This window comes from Sorghum bicolor, chromosome 10 (genome assembly GCF_000003195.3).
Source record: "Sorghum bicolor cultivar BTx623 chromosome 10, Sorghum_bicolor_NCBIv3, whole genome shotgun sequence".
NCBI lineage: Eukaryota > Viridiplantae > Streptophyta > Magnoliopsida > Poales > Poaceae > Sorghum > Sorghum bicolor.
Genome location: NC_012879.2, coordinates 50416512 through 50439221, shown reverse-complemented (window position 1 = coordinate 50439221; position 22710 = coordinate 50416512). Strand labels below are relative to the sequence as shown.

Genomic DNA, 22710 nt, shown 5'->3' with positions numbered 1-22710 from the left:
TCGTTTTTATTTGACAAATATTATCCAATCATGGACTAACTAGACTCAAAAGATTCGTCTCGTCAATTTCGATCAAACTGTGCAATTAGTTTTTATTTTCGTCTATATTTAATACTTCATGCATACGTCTAAAGATTCGATGTGACGGGGAATGTGAAAAATTTTGTAAAATTTTCTGGTAATCTTGTTTAGTTCCAAAATATTTTGCAAAATTGACACTGTAGCTTTTTCGTTTGTATTTGACAAATATTGTCCACATGGACTAACTAGGCTCAAAAGATTTGTCTCGTCAATTCCGACCAAACTGTGCAATTTGTTTTTATTTTTGTCTATATTTAATACTTCATGCATATGTCTGAAGATTCGATGTGACAGAAAATCTAAAAAATTTTGTAAAATTTTTTGAGAACTAAACAAGGCCCTCAAAATTTAGGAGGGGCGGCTGAGCTTCAGCTGCCAATCATCATCAGACGGCAGAATCCACGCAGTCTGAAAACTGAAGGACCATGCAGGAAAAGCCAACAACGCGACCGGTGGACCCCCGAGAGAACTGTTCCATGCAGGTGACTGGGCCGTACCACCGGAGGCTTCCACGCTCTTGTGTGTCATGTGCATCTCTCTTTGCGCAGCTGCAAAAGCACAAATTAAAGTTGCGCCCTAGAGACGACGTGTGTAGTATGCCAATCACTGCGCACTCACGCTCGATCGTGTTTCACGACGAGGCGAGGCCTATTGATGTGCAGTGGCAGTGATAGCAGGCATATGTACTGATGATTTGCTTGTTGCAACCACGATCCATGATAAGGTGCTGGATATTCAGCAATTAACGGTGATTGCTACCTGAGATACAAAGTATATTCATGCAAAGAACGAACTATGATAATGGAAGGTATTATAATTATTGGGTTCACTGACAAATCGTCCACACATGATTCAATATAAATCAAGAATAATTCTTCACTTTAAAATAACAACTCTTAAAATAGTTAGGCTGCTTGTTGTCTACATGGATGCACACATTATGTCCATTAAAAAAGATTATCGGGAACCCAAAAGACAAAATTTAAAGCATGGCAAAAACCACAGTTCAAGGCACTGAGAAAATACAATACGCAACAAAGTGACGTGTTTAGAGCAACTTCAGCCTAACATGCAAATTAAGCTTTTTTTTCATTTGCATGCTGGCCTGCATACAACAGAGGCCCAAAATGACACAAACTCCAGCCCAACACCCTATCCGCTCCAGCCCAACACTCTATCCACTCCAACTCGCTCGCTCGCACGCCAGCAACGCCGTTCGCTTGCATGCTGCCGTCGCTGCCAATAGCCCCGCCCACGCGCCGCTGTCGCTGCGAGTAGCCACACTGCAAGGGAGCGGGAGGAAGTGGAGGCGACGCCTGCACACGCGCACGCGTAGGAGCCCAAGCTCCCATCCGGGGCCACGTCGAGGACGGCGCGCCGCCGTCACCGCTGCGCCACGTACAGCGTACAGCTCAACGGTGATCTCGCCGGTGTGCTCCTGCCGCGCCGTCACCGCTGCGCCACGTACAGCGTACAGCTCAACGGTGATCTCGCCGGTGTGCTGCTGCCTCTAGAGAATCTTCCTGATGACGCGCTGTCGTCCATAGGCGACACCGTGCAGGTGCTGCTGGAGACGCGGAACCTCCGAGTGAAACACGGAGCCTCCGAGCAGGGTTCGCCGGCCAGGGGAGGTGCGATGCAGGGCGGCCGCAGGGAGATGGAAGTGGCGCTAGGTGTCGGCGTCTAGACTCGTGGTCTAGGCACAAACAAGTATAAGATTGCGTGACTACCTAAGCCTGGATGGTGATGCAAGTGAAACACAGAGAATTTATACTGGTTCGGGCCAAGAATGCCCTACGTCCAGTGAGATCGGGGGGTCTGTATAACCTTGCACCCAAAGGTGCTTGTAGTAGGGGGGTATAAGCGGGTTGCGAGAGAGGGCTAAGTCCCAAGTCTCGGCTTTGTGGTGGACAGAGTGCTGGTTGCTATTATGCGAGTGAGTGTGGTGAACCTTGTGAACCTTGTGAACCTGTCACGATTGTGAGCCCTGGCTCCCCTTTTATAGCCTTAAGGGGAAGCAGGTTTTTACATGGTGATTGGAGATTTCCTCCTGCCGAGTGGAAGAGCGACAATCCCGACCCTGTAGGAGCTTGCCCATCCCGTCCTTGAGGCATGGCTGATAGCATGGCTGCTCCTGTGGAGGGTTACCGAACCCTGTTGGAATCGTGGGGGTCGGATCGGTGATGTTGCTTCTTGTCCTGTTAACTGTGGGAGGAGACAGCAAGCAGTGACGCTGATTAACCTTCCCCACTTCTCTTTTACTGTGAGGCACTACACCTTAGTGAAAGAGGTAAGGTTGCATAGTGAAAGAGGTAAGGCCACAGTGACCAGGGTGGTTGGAATAGTCGCCGCCATGCCCTGCCGGGATACAGAAGTTACTGTGCCTGTCACGTTGTGGGTACGGGTGTCGTGCGTCAGAAGCCTTGCCTTGATCTGGTGGAACATCGTTTGGCGCCCGAGCCCTGGAGGGGTCGGGCGAGACGGAACTTACACCCGAGGCCGAGGGGATCGGGCGAGACGGTGTCTGCGTCCGAGCCTCTGGGGGGTCGGGCGAGGCGGAACTTACGCCTGAGGCCGAGGGGATCAGGTGAGACGGTGTCTGCGTCCGAGGCCCAGGGGGTCGGGCGAGTCGCGGTTTGGCCCTGAGGCTCAGGAGTCAGAAGATCTGGGGCCCGTGCCCTGGTGATTGTGGATGACTTGTTTTGTCCTTTGCGTTTTTTATCGCTCTGATCTGGGTATCCCCTTTTATGGTACCCAACACTAGGGTTCGCCGGGTAGGGGAGGTGGAAGATGAAAGCAGGAGGGTTGCGGCGAGCGCGAATCACGACAGCCTGTGGCCTGCGGCCTGCTCGTGAGGTGGGAGATGGAGGCCGGTGGACTGCGGCCTACTGCTCGCTCGGCCTGCTGCTCGACGGTGCCTGGAGAGGAGGGGCGCTCGCATGGAGGGCGAGGAGGAGGCGGTGGGAGGGCAGCACGGTGGCCACGACCGCGTCGGGGGCGCGGTGACGTCGGGGGAGAGAGAGAGGATAGGAAGGTCCTGTTCTTGGGGGTCTAAAACTAAAATTGGGAGTGCTCCTAAAATAAGAGCCCAAATAGGAGGCCCATTGGAGTTGTTTTTTTATACTCAAGCTCCTAAAATTTAGAATGAGGGCCTGATTAGAGACTCCATTGGAGTTGCTCTTACTCTACATATAATACTATTAAAATTCATTTATGGAACAAACTATAGGGTATGGAATTGTGATGGTGATGCTAAATATTGCCAGTACTACTTTTATATTGATGAACTATATATTACTTTGATAGTTTGATTGATCCATGAAAAAGATATAGAGGACATTCGCTACGGGAGAGGTAAAATTTCCCGAGTGTCGCAGGTTTCTCCAAGTGCCGAAAATCAGGAACTCGGGGAAGCCAATCTTCCCCGAGTGTTGCATTCGAGAAAGAGAGGCTTTTTGAGTGCCGCAGCGTACCTGACACTCGGGAAAGAGCGGCACTCGGCAAAGGCCCTCTTCCCCGAGTGCAACACTTGACGAAGAGCCACACTCGGAAAAGAAAAGTGTTACTTGACGGCCCAATCCACCGGCGTCGTTACAACTAAAAATGAAAAAAATCTTCTCTGAGTGCCTTGCCTAGCCCTCGGGGAAGAGGCTCTTTCCTGAGAGCCATGACATGGCCCTCGGGGAAAAGGCCGGCTTTTCTGAGTGCTCTGTCCTCGCACTGAGTGCTCTGTCCTCGCACTCGGGGAAGGGTCTCTTCCCCAAGAGCGCCAGGGAAGGCACTCGGGGAAATTTTTTTATTTTTTGGTTTTTTGCCCTATTTTTCTGAGACCTTCTCACATTATTTAAAACTCTTTGTTCAAATTTGGAGAAATTTAAAACTCCTTGTTCACATTTTTTTAAATTAGGATTGGAGAGGCTTCCCTATTTTGATGACCTTCGCCTTCCACGTAACATAGATGTAATATACACTGAGAAGAATATCACTGAAGCACTTTGGACACACACTCATGGACATTCTTGACAAGACAAAGGGCAACCCTAAGGCCAGAGTAGACATGGCAACACTATGCGATAAACCAAATGCCTCCAAGAGACGGCAAACCATGGAAAAGGCCTAAGGCCGATTACGTCTTTGAAAAGAAGCGAAAAGAAGCACATGACATAAGTGATAGAATGGATGCAAACGTTAAGTTTCCCTGATGGGTTTGCAGTAAATCTGAGGGGAGCAAACCCAGATACTGGCCGAGTCTTAGGGATGAAGAGTCATGACTTCCACATATGGATTGAGCAGCTCCTTCCTTTGATGGTTCGAGGCTACGTCCTTGAGCATGTCTGGAAGGTGCTGGCAAAGTTGAGCTTTTCTTCCGCCAACTTTGTGCTAAGGAGATATCTCTGAACGTGGTTGAGAAGTTGGAAAAAACAACATCTGAGTTACTCTCTAAGTTGGAGAAGATCTTTCCACCTGGCTTTTTCTTGTTGATGCAGCATTTGATTTTGCACCTCTCGAATGAGGCACGATTGGGAGGGCCCGTGCAGAACCGTTGGTGCTATCCAATCGAGAGATGTCTAAAGACTATTCACCAGAAATGTGGAAACAAAGACAGGATTGAGGCTTCTATAGCAGAGGCATTCATTCGTGAGGAGGTGTCAAACTTCATAACATCATACTATAGTGAGAACCTTCTAAGCGTGCATAATCCGCCCTCATGTTACAACGAGGAAAAAAATGAATCGACCCTCAGCCTATTCAAAGGGCAACGCGGGAGATCAAGTGGAGCGGCCACAAAGTTCTTGACCAATGTAGAGTGGCGCAAGATCACGCTCTACGTGTTGATAAACCTTGACGAAGTCGACAAGTATTAGAGGTAAATTCTCAACGAACTTGTTACATACTTCATAAATTTTCTCCATCCAACAACCTTGTTGCTTGTTGGTGCATGAAATTTTTTGATCAATATTGGCATCATTCAAGGCCACCTTCTGACCATGAACTAGAGACCCTTCTTCAACATGGTTCGCCTAATTTCATTACATGGTTCCAAAGAAAGGTGCCTTTTGACCAACTTGGCTCGTTCCAAGTTTGGCATTCCTAGTTGACTAATTTCTTTTCTCTTGCTTGAGCTTGTAGTGCCAAAGTGATTTGTCTATAAGTGCTGAATTACAACAAGCGGCCAGAGCCTTTGACTATAAGGTCTTGTCATTTAATGCTTATGACGTGAATGGATATCACTTTCACACAACAAGCTATGAGAAGAATCGGCCCAATCCAAGGACGACAAATACCGAACTATAAACGCCTGGAGAAGTTGAGCCTGGCACCGAGCAGGATGACTATTATGGCGCAGTTGAAAAAATATATGAGCTCCAATACCATGGCGAAAAAGCACCTAAGTTAGTCATATTCAAGTGCTAGTGGTTTGATCTTGCAATATCAAAAAGTCCCCTAAACTTGGGATAGTCGAAACTAGACAGGACATCTTTTATCCAAGAGAAGATGTCTATATTGTGGCTCAAACAAGCCAGGCAAGTTTATTATTGTCAATATGCGTGCAAAACCGACCCACATCTTCAGGGTTGGTATATTGTGCACAAGGTATCACCACATGGTAAATATCCTCGGCCAAACTATGATGACTACAACTTGAACCCACCCACGCATGATGGGGAGTTCTATCAACAAGAGGAGTGGCTACCAGGGATGCTTGAGATAGGTTTAACCGGAGAGATTGAAATAGAAGTAGACGAGGAATAGGTTGTTGACGAGGAAGCTGCAGATGAGGTGCATGATCTAAGAGACTTGAAAATGCTTGAGGGACTAAAACTAGACAATGACAGCGATGAGGATGAGGTACATAAGTATTTTGTTGCCCATGTTATCATTCCACGCAATCCACCCCACTACATATTTCTCTTAACTTGTAAGTTGTCCAACTAGACAATCCACTATCACACAAAATTAAAAATCACTAGCCCATGTAATTGTAGTGCCCATGTCAACGTCATCTATTTCTCTTAACATGCAAGTTGTCCAACTAGGCAATGCACTATCACACATAATTAAAATTTACTAGCCCATACAATTATAATGTCCACATCAGCAATACACATAAATATTTTTTTGTTCATGTCATCATGCCACATTATATACTCTTATAAAGCTAAACCCCACTAGATGAATTCTCTCTTCATGTAAGGTGTCCACATCATTTCCCACTAATATTCTATCTCTTCATGCAAGGTGTCCACATCATTCTCCACTAAGCCTATATCATCCCATATTAATTATAAAAAATAACCATGTCATCTATATCATGTGAAATACATTAAATATTTAATCTATTAACATACAAGTCATCTACATATGCTATATGTTTGATCACCTATTTCTATATAATATAATCAAATATTCTATTGTTTTTCTTCCGTTAGCTTACGATTGTTTACCATATTTAATACAACAAACATGCAAATCAAATTCACACACACAATATATATATATATATATATATATATATATATATATATATACATACACACGTGTACAAAGGAATTTTCCTATATATATATACACACACAAAATATATTGAATACCATGTAGTAATTATATGTATAGCAACGCGCGAGGAATTTACCTAGTAATCTACTAATCTGCAATCCTGCAGCAACACACGGTATCCTTCCAGTTTTATTATTCCCAAGACCACTCGTTAGTTCAATGATGAAGCCCTGGTCGTCACAATTTTAAAGAAGATCGTCACAGATAAAAAGAAATAGTCGCGCGAGTGATTTGTGACAAAATACTATGATGTTCTATGACATTTTTTATGACAATATTTGATTCTACCATAGACGGGGAGGGTTTGAGGATCCTCACCATCTTGAATTGTTTTGACTTTGACACAAATAATAATTGTTCCTTTGGGTTGTAGCTTTCATTTGTCTTAATCACAGGATACCGTATGTGAAGAAAACAAAACAAAAAAGTTTACTAAAACATATGGTGGGTTGAAAATTAACAAAAATTACGGTACTTGGCAAATGCTTATACCTCGCAATGTCCAAGTTGAGGAGTGAGCTTCTCCAGAACTGGTGAGCATTAGAGAAAGTAAATTAATGCACCAAAGTCAAAAGCCAAACAGCACTCATTGAGTAACAAAGTTCTTACTTTGCTGAATGTAATGCGGGAGTTGCAGTCCTTTCTGAATATAAACTGGACAAAACACAATGAGCAGTAGTTGGTGTTTGTATCAGTAGTAACATTGAACTGAATAAGAGCATCCAATGCAAATATAGTTGGTAATAATAAGATGGATTTATTAGGAGAAAGCAGATATACATAGATTTATAGCTTTTTCATATTCTCTGCAATTGGACAGCAAAATACAACTTGCTATCAAATAAACTGATCTTAAGATTTGGACATGATGTCTCAACTCTCAGTAACAGCAGAAAGCATTACCATGAAAATAGTTCGGAGGTATACATGGACAATTTACTAATTTTTACAAACTATAATAACCAACAGTCACGTTCTCAATAACCTTGCAGCTAATCTGATATTAATTTTCACAACTGATACTAGCAAATTTCATGATTATAATAACCAACCAAATGTTTTAAAAAATCAACGGAAGGTGTCACACCGCCTTTCTATGCCCCATCAATCCATTTTTACAAAAACTTCTTTTGTTGTGATTTTTACATCAATGGAAAGGTGATTTATAAACTTCTTTTCCGTAACTGTCATAGTAATTATGTTCTCAAGACTATATATGGTCAAGTTTGGTTGGAGCCTGTCTAGTAGTACTGTAGAGTGGTGCCTATAAATTTGACGGTTTGTTAATGCTCGATCAGACAAATAATAAAATCATGGATTCTTATTGTTGTATATACAGCCTAAAAGCTTGAGAAATCAAATAAATTTTATTCTCCTAAATGACAGATTACAATAATTCGTAGCTTCACATTAAATCTAGTTAACTCTATGTGAAATTTTACTGCTTGGAGGAAATGACGACCACATAATTTCATTTGGTAAGACCTAATAATGGTTAGAAAAGCAGGAGGAATCCTGTTAGTGTTGTTATTATATATATGGAGTTTTATGATGACCTGTTTAGGTGATGAATTCTATGTGGAAGGGTTTGAACACAAGAACTATGGTAGTTGGCATTCCTCAGCCTTGTAATCGGTTTCTGTTAGGAATGAAATATCATTAAACAACATTGAACTAGTGGTTCAACCAATTAGATTAATGAAGCCAGGAACCGAGGGCTTTACGGTCCAATATCTGATGCAGACCTAATAACTATGATCCAAAAGCTATCACTAAATACCTTGAGAACTCGTTAGGCCCATACAGTGAGTAGGCTAGTAGATCAAATGTAATTGTAGACCAATTTATGATGAGTCAAGACAATTTGAAACATGAAATTGTACTCCAGTTATGGTGGTTGTATGGAACCAACTTTATTTTGTGGTTTATTTATTTATTGGACCAAAAATTATCAACCCCAGACTTCAAATGGGCTCGAACAATTGAGATCCATATTTTTCTTTCTAGGCCTGGCCCATTTCAACATCCAAGATAGAATCAACCAATTTACACATGAAGCCAAAATCAGCCCATAGTTCTTGGACAGAATCACATTTTTATAGCTATGGTGAAAGAAAATGAATGCAACGGCTCCCGCAAAGATCAACAATATGACAGGAAAGCATACTTTTAATATGAAACCAAAGGAAAAAGGAATACTGAATTATTGAATGAATCTTATGACTATCGGTATAAAAAATCAAGTTACTGCATTTGACGAAATATCATGATGTCGTAGAAATACTTAAAAGCCTTGCCTCTGCTACTAGCCTACAGTTGTTTTTTTTAATATTGCCGTTTAGGCAAGCGGGCCACTGCGCATTGCACCCTTGCGGCCAGAATTCCCTTGGGGACGAATTGCAAAGACGAAAAAGTCTCTTCATCTGCCCCACACTAAAGCATAAGTCTATGATCATCTAGTCTTGCGGAAGCTACGGTCCTACTATATATGAGTGAGGTAGGGGTTCGAGGATTTTCTCGATCTGCATAAAAAGATCTTCTTAGATACAATGCGTGAGTCGAGTTATTTTATATTATCGTTTAGAGTAGTACAAAAATTAAAATTCTATTTAGAGCAGTATAAAAATAAAATTAATTAGTTAAGCATATCCACTAGTTATTAAGTTAATTCTAACCAAAGGCGTCCATTCCAGGAGGAGAAGTTATGTTTTAGATTCACCCAAGCACCTAGACATTCTGCTTCTTCGGTCACATTACAAGGAACCGTGTGGGTAACCATTACTTAATGAGATTGGTAGACTTAGGACACTCTAATATTTATCGAGCCATGACTAAAGGAGATCAGCTGCAAGCACAGAGAGTAGAGGTGAGAGAGGATCCCCTGCCTAACTCCTCTTTGTAGAGAAACCTTTTCCTTGAAACACTACTAAGAAGGACAGAGGTTCCAGAGCCAACGATCTTTTTCGTCCAAAGTCAGAGTGTTACATCTAGTAGTTTTCATACCTATTTTTTTTACCTTTTGGAAGGGAATTTGAAATGTGAACTAGGCAAGGATAGTGATCTGAACGCTCCATGACAAGAGCCATGAGTCTTGACTAATGTTATAATTAATCTCCATACTTCTAGAGTTGTCCTAAGTCAAACTTTTACAACTTTGACTAAATTTATAGAAAAAAACGCTAAGATTTATAGTACCAAATTAATACCATTAAATTTATTATAGAATATATTTTCGTAAGATACTTATTTTATGTCATAGATATTGATGGTCTTTTCTATAAAGTTAGTCAAAGTTAGAAAAGTTTGACTGACACGGATTCTAGGAGTTGAAGCTTTCAGGGACAGAGGGAGTATGTGACAAATTTAAGTTGACCACTTAAATTTTGCTTCATATTTTTTTGACCCAAACTATAGACTATGGAGACTCACTGAGTTATGATATGACAAACTTTTTCTAACTCGTAACAAAGGTTTCCTAAATTTTACAAGGTTTCTTGTAGTGACGACAATAAAAGGCAAATCTCACTACATCTAACAAATATAAGCAAAATGTTCGAGATTCTTCGAATAGTACATCACATGGGAGTTTGTTTCTAGGAATAGGATAGTCCATCATTTTTCCAATTCTTAAGTTTTTGTTTGAACCGTGTGGAATGGAGTTGATCTGTATCAACACCTCATCAGTATAAACATGCATGAGAAAGAGTCATTCTATTAATAATTTAACAAATTGACTTAAGGCGTGCAACATCCTATCTAAGATGGGTGGTTACTCAAAACAATGTTCACATCTCAATAACTAAAAAATATAAAAGAAATATATAGCATTACTGAAGAATAATAATTAACGACTAGAGATCGTACGGACAAAGGGACATGCATGCATGCGCGATAGGCAGGCAGCTGCTTCCCTAGCCTCCAACATTTGATGGCAATCACACGTGGCCGCCGGCCATGAGTGCGGTGGCCGTGGCGCCGCAGGACACGGCCTCGTTGGGCACCTTGCCGACGAGGTCCACCGCCTCGGCGAAGATGACGCCCATGCCCATGTGGAGGTGCGGCTCGATGTGGCAGTGGAACGCCCACACCCCCGGGTTGTCCGCCACGAACCGGAGCATCGTCCACCCGTACGGGAAGATCACCGCCGTGTTCCGCAGCGGCGGGTCCCTGAGGTTGAGCCGCGCCTCGTCGGCGGCGTCGCCGCGGTACGCGCCGTCGCCGTAGCCCAGCACCCAGAAGTCGTGGCCGTGGAGGTGCCACGGGTGCACCTCGCTGACGTTCCGCGACAGCGCGTTGGCGTTCTGGAGCACCACGTCCACGGTGGTGTTGTGCGCCAGCACGTACACGTTGTCCCCGACCGTCGTGTTCGGGTTCGGCGGCGGCAGCTTCACGTCGTAGCCCCGGCTGAACGTCTCCGCCGGGCGCGCCGCCGCCAGCGTGGACTTGAGCCCCATCTTCAGCGACCCCAGGTACGGCGTGGCCGGGAGCACCATGGACACGTTGTTGATGGACCACTTGGTGTGCCCGTCCATCTTGTTCTGCGTGTTGAGCAGCTCGATGCGGCGGTCCGCCGTCGCCGGCGGCGGGGCCGTCCCGGCGCGCGCGCGGATCCTGTACGTGAACGCCTTGCTGTGGTCGTAGTCGTCCCACGCCGGGGTGACCGGTGGCGCGACGGCCGGCAGCTTGGACGCGCGGTTGGGCCGGTAGTTGAGCACCGCCAGCGCCGGCGCCGTCTTGGGCTGCCGGCCGCGCACGCCGACGCTGACCCAGTAGTTGGAGGACGTGTCCTGGTCCGTCGTCAGGAGGACGGAGTAGCTGTCGCCGGAGTAGAGGTCGACGTCGTCGACGACGAACGGGTCCACGTAGTTGCCGTCGGCTTCCACCACCGTCAGCTTGTGATTCTGCAAAGATTTGCAGCCAAACACAAAATCATCAACAACGTTGGATAATGCCATGCATTACTGAGGAATTAACAGGCTTTGATTACCCCGACGGCGAGATTGAGAGATGCGAGCGAGGTGGTGCTGGCCACCCGGAGCCTGTAGGTTTTGTTCGGCTGCACGGGGAATACCACCGGCGCGCACTGCGTGTTCACGGCGGCGGCGGCGCACTGATTGGCCCCCGGCGTGTGCGCTGCGGCCAGCGAACAGTTGAACTGGCCTCTCCCGTTGATCAGCAGCGACTGCAGTAGTTAAAAAAAGAAGAAAAGAAAACATGTCATCGTCAAACGGTTCAGTACCAAAATTCAGACAAGGACAAATTGAATTCAGCCAAATTCAGTGTCTGCCAAATGTAGAATGTGAACCACCGTAGTTTCAGGACTTGCATGCAAAGCTCCAAAGTCCAAACATACACATGATGCCACAGCATCGGAACACAATACATGTGCACAGGACAACACAAGAAGAGGGGCAGGACCATGCTGCCAATGTGAAGCACTCATGCCGGTTTGACCTTTTTTTCTCTGTGCTTCCATGGCCACCCAAAGGGAAAGGGCAATGGCCAAACCTCCTCTATGCCTATGCTCTCTGGAGCAAGAAGACTGCATCATGCCTCTGCACAGACATGTTCCCAAGATGCAGAGAGAAAGTCCTCTGGCTCTCTCTGCACCACCACGACGTGACAGCGTGTGTCCTCTCTCAAGATCATGTGGCCCGGTGCACCATTGGCGTGTACTCTAGCATGCATTGTAGGCATGGTGATGGCGCCTGCCTCTTTGTTCTCCACTTTTCCGGCCTCCATGTTCTACAGATTCTACGACAATCAACTTTTCTTCAGAAAAATTGCGTCTGTGTGCACATTACAAACTAAGGCTTTGTTTAGTTCACCCTAAAAACCAAAAAGTTTTCAAGATTATCTGTCACATCGAATCTTTCGGCATATGCATGAAACATTAAATATAGACGAAAATAAAAACTAATTGCACAGTTTAACGGTAAATCGCGAGACGAATCTTTTGATTCTACTTAGTCTATGATTGGACAATATTTGACACAAACAAATAAAAGTACTACAGTAGCGAAATCTAAAATATTTTTGCATCTAAACAAGGCCTAATGCAGAAAACATGCCCGGGACACAGTCACACAGGGCTGTGCTGGAACATGATCTACTCTACCATTTTTTTTGTACACACATGCTGCTGGCATTGTGTCCAAAGTGCCCTGCACTTGATGTGCTTTCCTCAAGTGGGGTTACTTCTTTTCATGAAGCTACACTGTTTGGAGGGGTTTCCATCTTTTGCCTTTCTGAACGGCGGGACCATCCTGCCTGCATGATCAGCTTTTTGGTATTGTTGGGAAAGCTAGATGTGTGCACTGATCTGCTATGCATTGCCTTGCCAGTTTATCACTATCAGCATTCTGCATTCAGCAGAGATTTTTGAACCTTTTCAGAAAATGGCCAGCCAACGGAATGGCCCGCCATTTGTCCTGTACTATACAGGCTAAGTATCCAGACAGGAGGATGGCGAATCTTTTTTTTAATTTTTTTTTGGAAAGAATGACAAAAGCTTTGCCACGAGTTTTATTAGACGATAGAACAGAGAAGTTTTCAAGGCAAGCAAGTGTTTGCATACTGTTCTAATTTCTAAATATCCGTATGCATGCCGGCCCAATAATTGAGGTCCAATATTGTGCATCATTGCACATTATCGCATAAGGACCTACGGTTTCTAATAGGGACGCGTCTCTTTCTGTGTTCATCAAACAGGAAACTGAGTGTGTACAAGCAAGTGACAGCTTGATTTAGACCACCATGCATCTACGACTACTTGTTCCCTCGACTTGCCATGATATGAACGCGCTTTGGTAACTGGCCCAGAAAGCCCGGCATTGGTCCTAAACTACAGTCCAAGCAACCAACCAACAAGATAAAAGAAATCTTCAGAGCAAACAAATTCAGGCCATGCCTTGTACTGTTCTGTGCATTAGTATGTCAAGACAATAATTGAGGCCCAATTGTAAACGTCATTGCAAATTAGTAGTATCATGTAACATGCTATGTTTCCTGAAATGAATTTATCTCCTTCTGGATTGTTTCTAACAGGAAAATTCGACGAGGGCAAAAGCGCCTCGGAACCTTATTGAATCTGGTAAGTTGGTATAACTGAATTGCATTTGGTTTGCCTAGAGTCTATATAGACAAGCACTGTCATTTCATAAACCTACTTGATGTAATGCTTCAGAAGTTGCATTAGTATAGCTGCACTCCATCTGTATTTTCTCAAAAAAAAAGTGTCTGAAAACACTGTTCTTTAATAAAGGGTCATAAATCTATTTGATATGATGTTTCACAAATTGCTGTTGAAATCACCATGTTTAGACCCAGCAGTAAATTTAATAGTCACCCTAATCCGGGGAAATATACTGTGCAGTTAAAGATGTATGTATGACAGTGGTGAAGTAAAACACTGCAGGCCTCTGAAATTACCATGGCCACAAGAACAGAAATGCAGCTCATGACAATAACCATAGAAATCATTCATGGAGTGCGTCGTACCTGTGGCTCGCCGATCCACCTGAAGGGCTTGGACGAGAGGGCGACCATCTGGGTGTGGATGCTCTCGTGGTACCAGTCGCTGAGCAGCAGGTTGAGCTCGCCGTCGTACTTGAACGGCTCCTCCTCCCCTTCGGCGACGTCCACGATCAGCGACCCGTACAGCCCCGCCGCCCTCTGCATCCCGTAGTGCCCGTGGTAGAAGTACGTCCCCGGCTGCAGCCATGGAAGAGAAATTTCTTCAGTTTCAGTTGGTCTCTCGGCATGAACAAGGTGAGTGGCGCTCAGCAGTCAGCACCTTGTCGACGACGAAGCGGTACGTGAAGGTTTCTTCAGGGTTGATGGCGCACTGAGAGATCGCCGCCGTGCCGTCCGCCCATGGCGTCCCGATCTGCCATGACCATGACATGATCCAAGCAAGCATGCATGCCAGCGTCCAACTATTAGCAAAGTAGAGACAGCACAGAAGACAGAGCTTGTCTGAAGATTTCACAGAGAGAGAGAGAAAAAAAAAAGAAAGACCTGTCTGATGCCGTGCCAGTGGATGACGACGCCCTCGGTGTGGAGCGCGTTCTTGAGCTGGACGTGGATGGTGTCGCCGGCGCGGGCGCGGATCGTCGGGCCCGGGAACTGCCCGTTGATGCCGATCACCACCTTCTCCTCGCAGTCGGGCGACCAGAACATGTTGCTGATCTCCCACTTGAAATGCCGGGCCTTGGCCGCCTCCGCCGCGCAATGCTGCCACGCCATCAGGGCGCAGCACACCAGGGCGCCCAGCAGAGGAAGCCTCATGCCTGCCTGCCTGCCTGCCTTGCTCTGCAGTAGTGTCTGCCGGCCTGCAGGCAGTCTACGCCACCCCAACAAAATGCACCGGGGGAGGAGGGGCGGGCTGAGCTTTTTCAGAAGCAATGGAGTGCAGGAAGCAGATTAGTGGGATGACAAGGCAGGCTGGGGGTGGCAAGAGGAGGAAGATGACTTGAGCAAGGTTTGGGGGTCAGTGAAGAAAGTCGTGGCAACTGGCAAGGATGCGCGTGTCTATGCTGGTCAATATATGCACGCCAAAAATGCTTATCTCATCAGCTCAGTTACTGTTCCATTTTCTTAATTTCAGTTAGTTGCAACCCTATGTTAGTACATACGTGATGTTTCTTCATGAGAAATAAAAAATGGTGATCAGCTTTTCAAATATAAAATGCTAGTACTCCGTAGTGGTTACTAGTTAGTGGAGTTAGGTTGCAGCTTGCAGGCTAAGTAGGCTGTTTCGATCTGTGATGAACGAACGCCTGCGTTAATAGGCAGTTTCCTGGTTGCTCTGCAAAAGTGCTATAGCTGCAGGAAGGAATAGCCCTCAGCTCTGCATAGTTTTTGTTGCATCTTTCTGGTCGAGGAATAAAGAGTTGATATCGTCTTGTTTGCTTTGGGCGTATCTCATAGGTCTCCGCTGCGTGTGACGATGATATTGGCTACTTCTGTGCCTCTACCGAGATTGTTTTATGCAAAGGCTATATGGAAAACGTCTCGGTGCTATCATGTATCTGATAGCTCTCACATGCCCCATGCGTTTTGTTTGGTAAACTGCTTTGCATTGCATTTGGTAAAAGCGTTTCTCCTCTTTCTTGTTCCTTCACCGGCAAAGATGCAGAGTTTGCGCAAACGTATTTTCTCGCCTTTGAAAATATGTCTTATGGTCACTAATTTCTGCATATTCCTTTTACACTACTATATACATAGTATCAGATTTCATAATAAATCGTGTGCAATTTTGCTACGAGTCACTTGCATGGGAATCCATATGGTTTTAAGACTTCATTGTGTGCATAAATTGCTTTTATAACACCTCAAAATTATGGTAAATATTTACGACTTACATTGTCTTAATAATCAATTAGTCTCTTTGACTGATAGTACAGACAGCTTGTGCTGATTTTTGGTAAGGTCACAACCTGTAAGGCATTTATATATTTATATATACTACAAATGCGCTGCATGCATCATGCATGCATGTTCATAATCACTTACATATTATATATAAATCATCAAAATTATTCTAAAAATGAAGATGTGCCAGCCTCATTGTTCGGAAAGCTACACGTAGTGGGGAATACAATTATACAACTTGCACTACGTAGTAGTGCACCTGTTCTTTATTTGCAATTCAACATGTGTTTGCTTCTGGTGCTCAAATCCTGTCGTTCACAATGCTATGGTGCTTTTGCATCAAGTGAAAACCATCATGGTGTTATTCTTCATAATGACTGCCTTAAGAGTCAAGATAAAAGGCACTACAAGCGCCGTTTCAGGCACATGATAACACGTAACTCCTTTTTGCCTGTTCTTTGACCACATTTTGCTATGGAATTAAGTACGCAACACGCAACGAATTATCAGTTTCTTCAGCTAGCGAATTCTGTTCGCTTCACACTCCAAATCGTGACCTGTTAGGAAACACAAAGAACATGGCAGGAAAAAATGAGTAGACAAAGAAGATAGAGGGGTAATTAAACCGCTACTATAGAAAGGATTGAATTTTCGAGGCGGATAAAATCAATTTCTCAGAGCGAAATTTGCAATGGTCTCTATGCAAGGACGTTTAGAGATAAGTCCTTTGTATGTAACCTTTACTTGCACATAAGTCTTTAGAAGTAAAATGTTTGTAGGAACCTAGCTAGATGCAACTGTCAAGACTTTCCACGGGTGGTTGACATTACAGATGGTGGCCAAGACGGTTTTTAAGGAGGTCTGCCTCTAAATATATTTTTTATAGAAATTGTAAAAAAGAATAGAAAACAACATAAAGATTTTTTTTGTTTCCTAGCGGCCCTCAAGGTCACATGGTTTCTTAGGAATTTGCAATGGTCTCTACAAAAGGGCCTTTAGAAACAAAAAAAAATCATAGGGACAAGTACCTCTATGCAAATGTTAACGACCATTGGAAGTAAGGCCACTTGTAGGAATTCATATGCTACCACCCTAGAGAGATTTTTAGGGGTGGTTGATAGTACTGATTACTAGAGCATTCCGTAAGATGACCTATTTCTTTTTTTTTACAAAAATCACAAAATAGAAAACAACATAACTATTTTTCCCTAATGGTCCTCAAGGTCACATGGTTTTTTGCGCAAAAAGAAGAAAAAAGTAGTGCGTACATTTTAAGGATTCAAACCCATGTCGTCTTCAACTATCATGTCAGCCTTTCTTACCGTCTCACTATATCGGTGTTGTTGATATGTAATAGGAGAGCCTTATGGTGAGAAGATTTCTATGGGCATGCCACCTTACAAACTACCTCTAGAAACATATTTTGGATTTTTTAGGGGTGCTACGGTAGCTTGGCATCTCTACTCGATTGCTAGCTAGAAAACCTAAGCACCTTTGAGAAAATTCGGGATATCTCCAAAAATCATATTAGTACTATGAACCTTTGAGTATGAGCCCTGTAGAAAAAAAAGAAGGGGAAATAAAAACTATTGACACACTACAATGATTATCACTGTAACAAATATTAAGTTAGTACTTCCTCTATCCTAGCGGTCATTTTACGTTTTAAAATTTGTCCAACAAAGACTGCATACATTGGTAACTGATCGGTTTTCAGGATTATGAGACCCACTCGTAGTGCCGTATATTCCATTTCACCCGTAAAAAAGGATCACTGCATGGACGTGGACATCCTCTCCTCCACAAGTTTTGTCTCCCATTAAAAAAAACAAATCAAAAGAACCATTCAGAGTGACTTTTATAGGGGTATTTTTGTAATTTACCCTTACTATTGGTTTTTGTGTCCAGTGCTAAGTTTTATTTACGAGTAATCCCTAAACTTGTACTATCGTATCATCCCAGCTCCTAAACTCGCAAATCGACCATTTAGGTCCTGGAACTTGTTCGTCTGTGTCATCTCGATCTCTAAACTTGTTTAGCTATGTCATTCCGGTCTCTAAACTTAGACATCACTCGTTTAGATCTTTAAATTTGTTCAGTTATGTTATCTCGGTCCCTAAACTTAGTTTTGAATCTCATCTAGTCTAAACAAAGCGATCTAAATACTCTATATCAAAAAGTAATTCATAACTTTTTCATACAAACTTGAATGAAGATAAACTTTGTATCAAAATTGTAGTTCTCAACGTGATCTACAACTTTGTAGTTGAAAATTTTTTATTTGAAGTTGTTTTAGTGTCATAAAACTTAATTTTAAATTTTAAAATCTATAAACTTACAAAAAATATTTTGGGACGCTAAATGATTCTAATTTAAAAACTTGTCAACTACAAAGTTGTAGATCATGTTGCTGGCTACAATTTTAATATAAAATTTATCTCTATTCGAGTTCATATGAAAAATTTACAAGTTATTTTTTAATATAGAGTTTTTAGACTTGTTCTGTTTTGATCCAGATAACACTTGAAAACAAGTTTAGGGATCGGGATGACACAACTGAACAAGTTTGAGGACCTATATGAGAGATTTCTAAGTTTAGAGACTATGATGACGCAGCCGGACAAGTTTAGGTATCTAAACGACCGTTTTGAGAGTTTAAAGACTGAGATAACACACTTAAACAAGTTTAGGGACCGGTGATGAACTTTACTCTTTATTTTTTTAGGATGGAGGGAGTACCAAACAACTTTATAAAGCTGAATGAGGGAACAGGTTCAACAAAATATCCTTGTTCATACCATTCATTCATCAGCTGCAGAATGTAAATTAATTCATCAACATCTGCAGAACGTAAATCATATGCTGCTAACTCAAATGAACTGGTTGGATAGATACCGAAGAGAAATTGCTTTGCTGTTACAACATCCACTTGTAAGTTGAAATTTTGGATGTATCTTCCCTTTTTGGCAGCAATGATTATTTCAGGGTAGAATTTCCATCGACGTGCCACAAATGTCAAAGGCAGTTCCATGCAGGAATCCGCAGGACAGAACAGAGCATAATCCAAGAGAAGTAAATGCATCACTTTATACACTTGCCACTTTGATGTTACTCCTATGTAACTCATCACAACTTGCCTGTCTGCCTTCGCCACTTCGCCACTCTTTGACTCGATGCAACAAACATCATGTCTTCTACTAGTACTATACAAAAGACATGGTGCCTTGTCTAGACTTTCCCTTGTGCACACACATAATTTATGCACCGGCACTCCGGCAGAAGTTATAATTTTAGGTTCATATGCAATAAAAAGACGAAATTCATCTCGTATTTGTTATTTTTGTTTGAATTTTTCAAATCGTTTGCATCTTAACTATTTCGTGTGAGCACATTTGTATGCACCATGGACATGTCATTTTTTTTAAAGAAAAGAAAAAAGAGAAGAAAGAGTGTCGACAATAGCTTTATAAGCCAATATATTGATCAATAGTAGCTTTACAGAGTTCATGTCGATGGATGCATTGAGGGCATATATAATACAATACAAAAGAGAGAACTATTAAAATCAAACAAATAAAGAAAACTGTATACAGAATTAATTTCAAGTAAAAATACCTAAATATTATAAGAAAAAAAAACTAGCTACCCATTATTTGTGCGGAATTACCGTATTACACAATAATGTTTTATGACCCCTACTAACCTTCTGTATTGTCAACCGAGAATTGTGGCCTTATCATCGTATCATGTGGTGAGTCTCTATAGTCAACTGACCTTCTCTCCTGAATCACAAATGAACTGATCTCAGGCCATCATCGGCTGAGCACGTACACCTCAACTTTGCCTGGACGCTTCTAAATTAAAGCCTCCATTTCTTCACTGGAGTTTTGACCTTCCGTCACCTTTTGATCTGCTGGTCACTGAAAATACGTTTTGAGCTAATTGAGTGCTAACATCTGGCGTTCCACTTTAACGATGATTATTATAGCTTCGTTTTGGCAAGTATATAAAATTGCTGCATCATCCATTTATACTACTTGAACGTGTGAATGCTCTGACTTTCTTTCATTTTCCTTTGTAACAAATTGTTCCAAGGAAAGCGCCACAAATTTCGAGCGGAGTTCCTTGCTGCACTCTTGCAGCGATCCGCAATGCCAACAAGCGGTGTATAATCCAAGCCATGGCGGAAAAGACAGGACTCATGGGGTTTTTCCGTTTGGATGTCGGCTGTCGATGCTCTCCCCACCTCACTGCGACTGCCGGCCGTCGTCATAGACTTGACTCTTGGTGCACACCAGCCAGCCATGAGCCATCGTGCAACTCTTTAGTCTTTTCTAGCAGTCCCGTGTGCACGCACCCACTGTTTTATGGTGCTATGGCTGCTGCTTTTTTCCTCCAGAACATATTCTTCTGAATTTCCGGTGTTCAGCTTTACAGTTTGCATGCACAACAGAAGCAACGTAACCACAAGGTGCTGCTAGTTCACAAAAGCAAACGGAGTCAATTGGGAGATATAAAAAATTCCAAGAGAAGTCATGCGCGCATCCACACTCTGCCCCGTTGTGCTCACTTGAGGTGGGCAAATTGTACCTGAAGAAGGTGACAACCATATTGGTGTTGTTCATTCATAAACATTGTCATTGAGGAACAGAGTAGTCTGACAGAGCTTGGAAAAACAACTGCACATCTCCTTGGCATGGCAGACGACGACCCCAAGTGGAATGGCACATCCCCCATCCGCACTGGGAGCGAGTGGAAGACGAAGACCGCCTTTTCAGAGGTTAATGTGTTTGGAAGTGAGACGGTTTTCAATGGTTTTGCTCGGATTTCACTGTAACCTTATTCACCGTATATAGAACAAGTCACTCACTTGGTATGCACACGCCTGTTCAGCTATTCTGGAGGAGGAAATAACGATCTGAACAAGTCACTCACTTCTGTATTGTCCATTTTTAAGTCACTCACTTAATATGCAGAGTTTTTGCATTCTGGAGGAGGAAATAACGATCTGAATTCTGTTGACAGTAATGGTGTACAGTTAGTTAAAATGACCTGAATGAAGGGACCTATTGGGCTACATGTTTCCTAGCGATCGCGTCGCTGAGTAGCTCCCACAAAAAAAAAGTTCAGTGTACCAACGAGCAAAGCGAAGCCCACGGGCCACGGCATCTTGTCGAGATTCTACCAGCAACCTGGGCCGTGATAAATATTACGGTTGGGGCCATCCCACGCAGAACTGAAACTGGACAAGCGCATACGTGAGCGTGAAAGTGCAATATCCCCAACCGAACTTTGCATTGTTTTCTATATTTAATCTGATTAAATTCATATTTTTTATCTGACTTTATCATTTTCTCTTTTCATATTTCAGATGTTTTGTATTTTTATTTCTAATATATAATTATGAAAATTTCAGTCTGCCAAAACTTTCTATCCGCCTCAGCATCCGTGCAAAATCCGCCTGTGGCACGCTAGTGGAAGAAGAAAAAAAAGAATAGAAGTTTTTCTAGAGTTCCCAATGCAAAATCTTCTATAGAGCATGAAGAAAAAAAAGAATAGAAGTTTTTCTAAAGAAAGTATAGAGGTCTTGGTTCAAAGTGTTTATCTTATTAGTTTACTTTTCTTTTATTCTTTAAATCGGCTAAAAATTGATAAATGTGTAGTAATTCATATAAAAAACTAAAAATTACAAAATAAATTTTGTTCAGCTCCACATATGTAGATCCATGCAATAAACAAAAAATATCACAAATTTTAGTATAACTTTTTGCTAGAGATGCTTACCTATGCTTTTTAGTATAAAATTGATTGGCTAAAAATTGATAAATGCGTAGTAATTCATAGAAAAATCTAAAAATTTAAATTTTGTTCAGCTCCACATATATAGATCCATGCAGTAAACAAAAAATATCATAAATTTTAGTAGATTTTTTGCTTGCCTATGCTTTTTAGTGTAAAACTGAAATTGTAGTTATTTGCTCCAATTATTATGAAAATTTTATGGTAGCTTATTTAATGTGATGTTTAATTTGTGGTAAAAGTTTTAGCACCATTCCTGCATATCTCACTGATTTACTAATTTAGCTAAATTTATGCTTGAGGATGCTTCCACTACCTTGCACGATGTGTTGTTATGTCATATGAACACTTCATAAACTCATGTGTTTATAATATACATACATTTAACTGATATATCATATTTTATTGGAATCCTAATCTAAATAAAAAAATAAAGCTAGCAACAAACTTCTTATGTTTTTAATATAATACTAAGGTATACTAAGAGATAATATTAGAGTAAGATAAGGTTTGACTAATTTCTATCTTTATAATACTAAGCTATATATTATTGTAAATATTAACTATCTAATACCATAGATGTCATGGTTATCAATAAAATAAATTATGGACTTTAAATTTTATAAAAAAGATAAATATAAATAGATATGTAATATTATGTTATCACTTTCTATGGTCATTTGATGTTTTTCTCCTGTTACAATGCACGGGCATATTTGCTAGTCAAATCTAGTCAAATATAAAAGTAGAAAATAGTTTAGATATTTTTCGATCGTTTTCTACTTTTAATTTGAAATGTTCCGAATTTAAAATTTGGTCTAGACTAAATTTGGCCAATTGCATAGGTCACACAGCCTAATTACATGCTACTCACCACGCAGCTGCGTTCTTTCTACT

General features: G+C 42.3%; 1 protein-coding gene across 4 annotated transcripts; it reads right to left on the bottom strand.

The window, feature by feature from the left end:
• Positions 10336-15356, bottom strand: LOC8076742 (L-ascorbate oxidase). Of its 4 annotated transcripts, XM_021448526.1 has the most exons (6): positions 14659-15355; positions 14435-14527; positions 14140-14352; positions 11627-11821; positions 11398-11540; positions 10336-11317 (listed from the first exon to the last, which is right to left on the bottom strand). In XM_021448526.1, the coding sequence occupies exons 1-6, from the start codon at positions 14926-14928 to the stop codon at positions 10432-10434; spliced, it is 1800 nt and encodes a 599-aa protein (XP_021304201.1). In that variant the 5' UTR covers positions 14929-15355; the 3' UTR covers positions 10336-10431. The 4 variants fall into 4 exon arrangements, with proteins under 4 accessions (XP_021304201.1, XP_002437180.1, XP_021304203.1 ...); XM_002437135.2 differs by having other exon boundaries at positions 10336-11540; positions 14659-15356; XM_021448528.1 differs by lacking the exons at positions 14140-14352; positions 14435-14527; positions 14659-15355 and adding an exon at positions 11948-12188.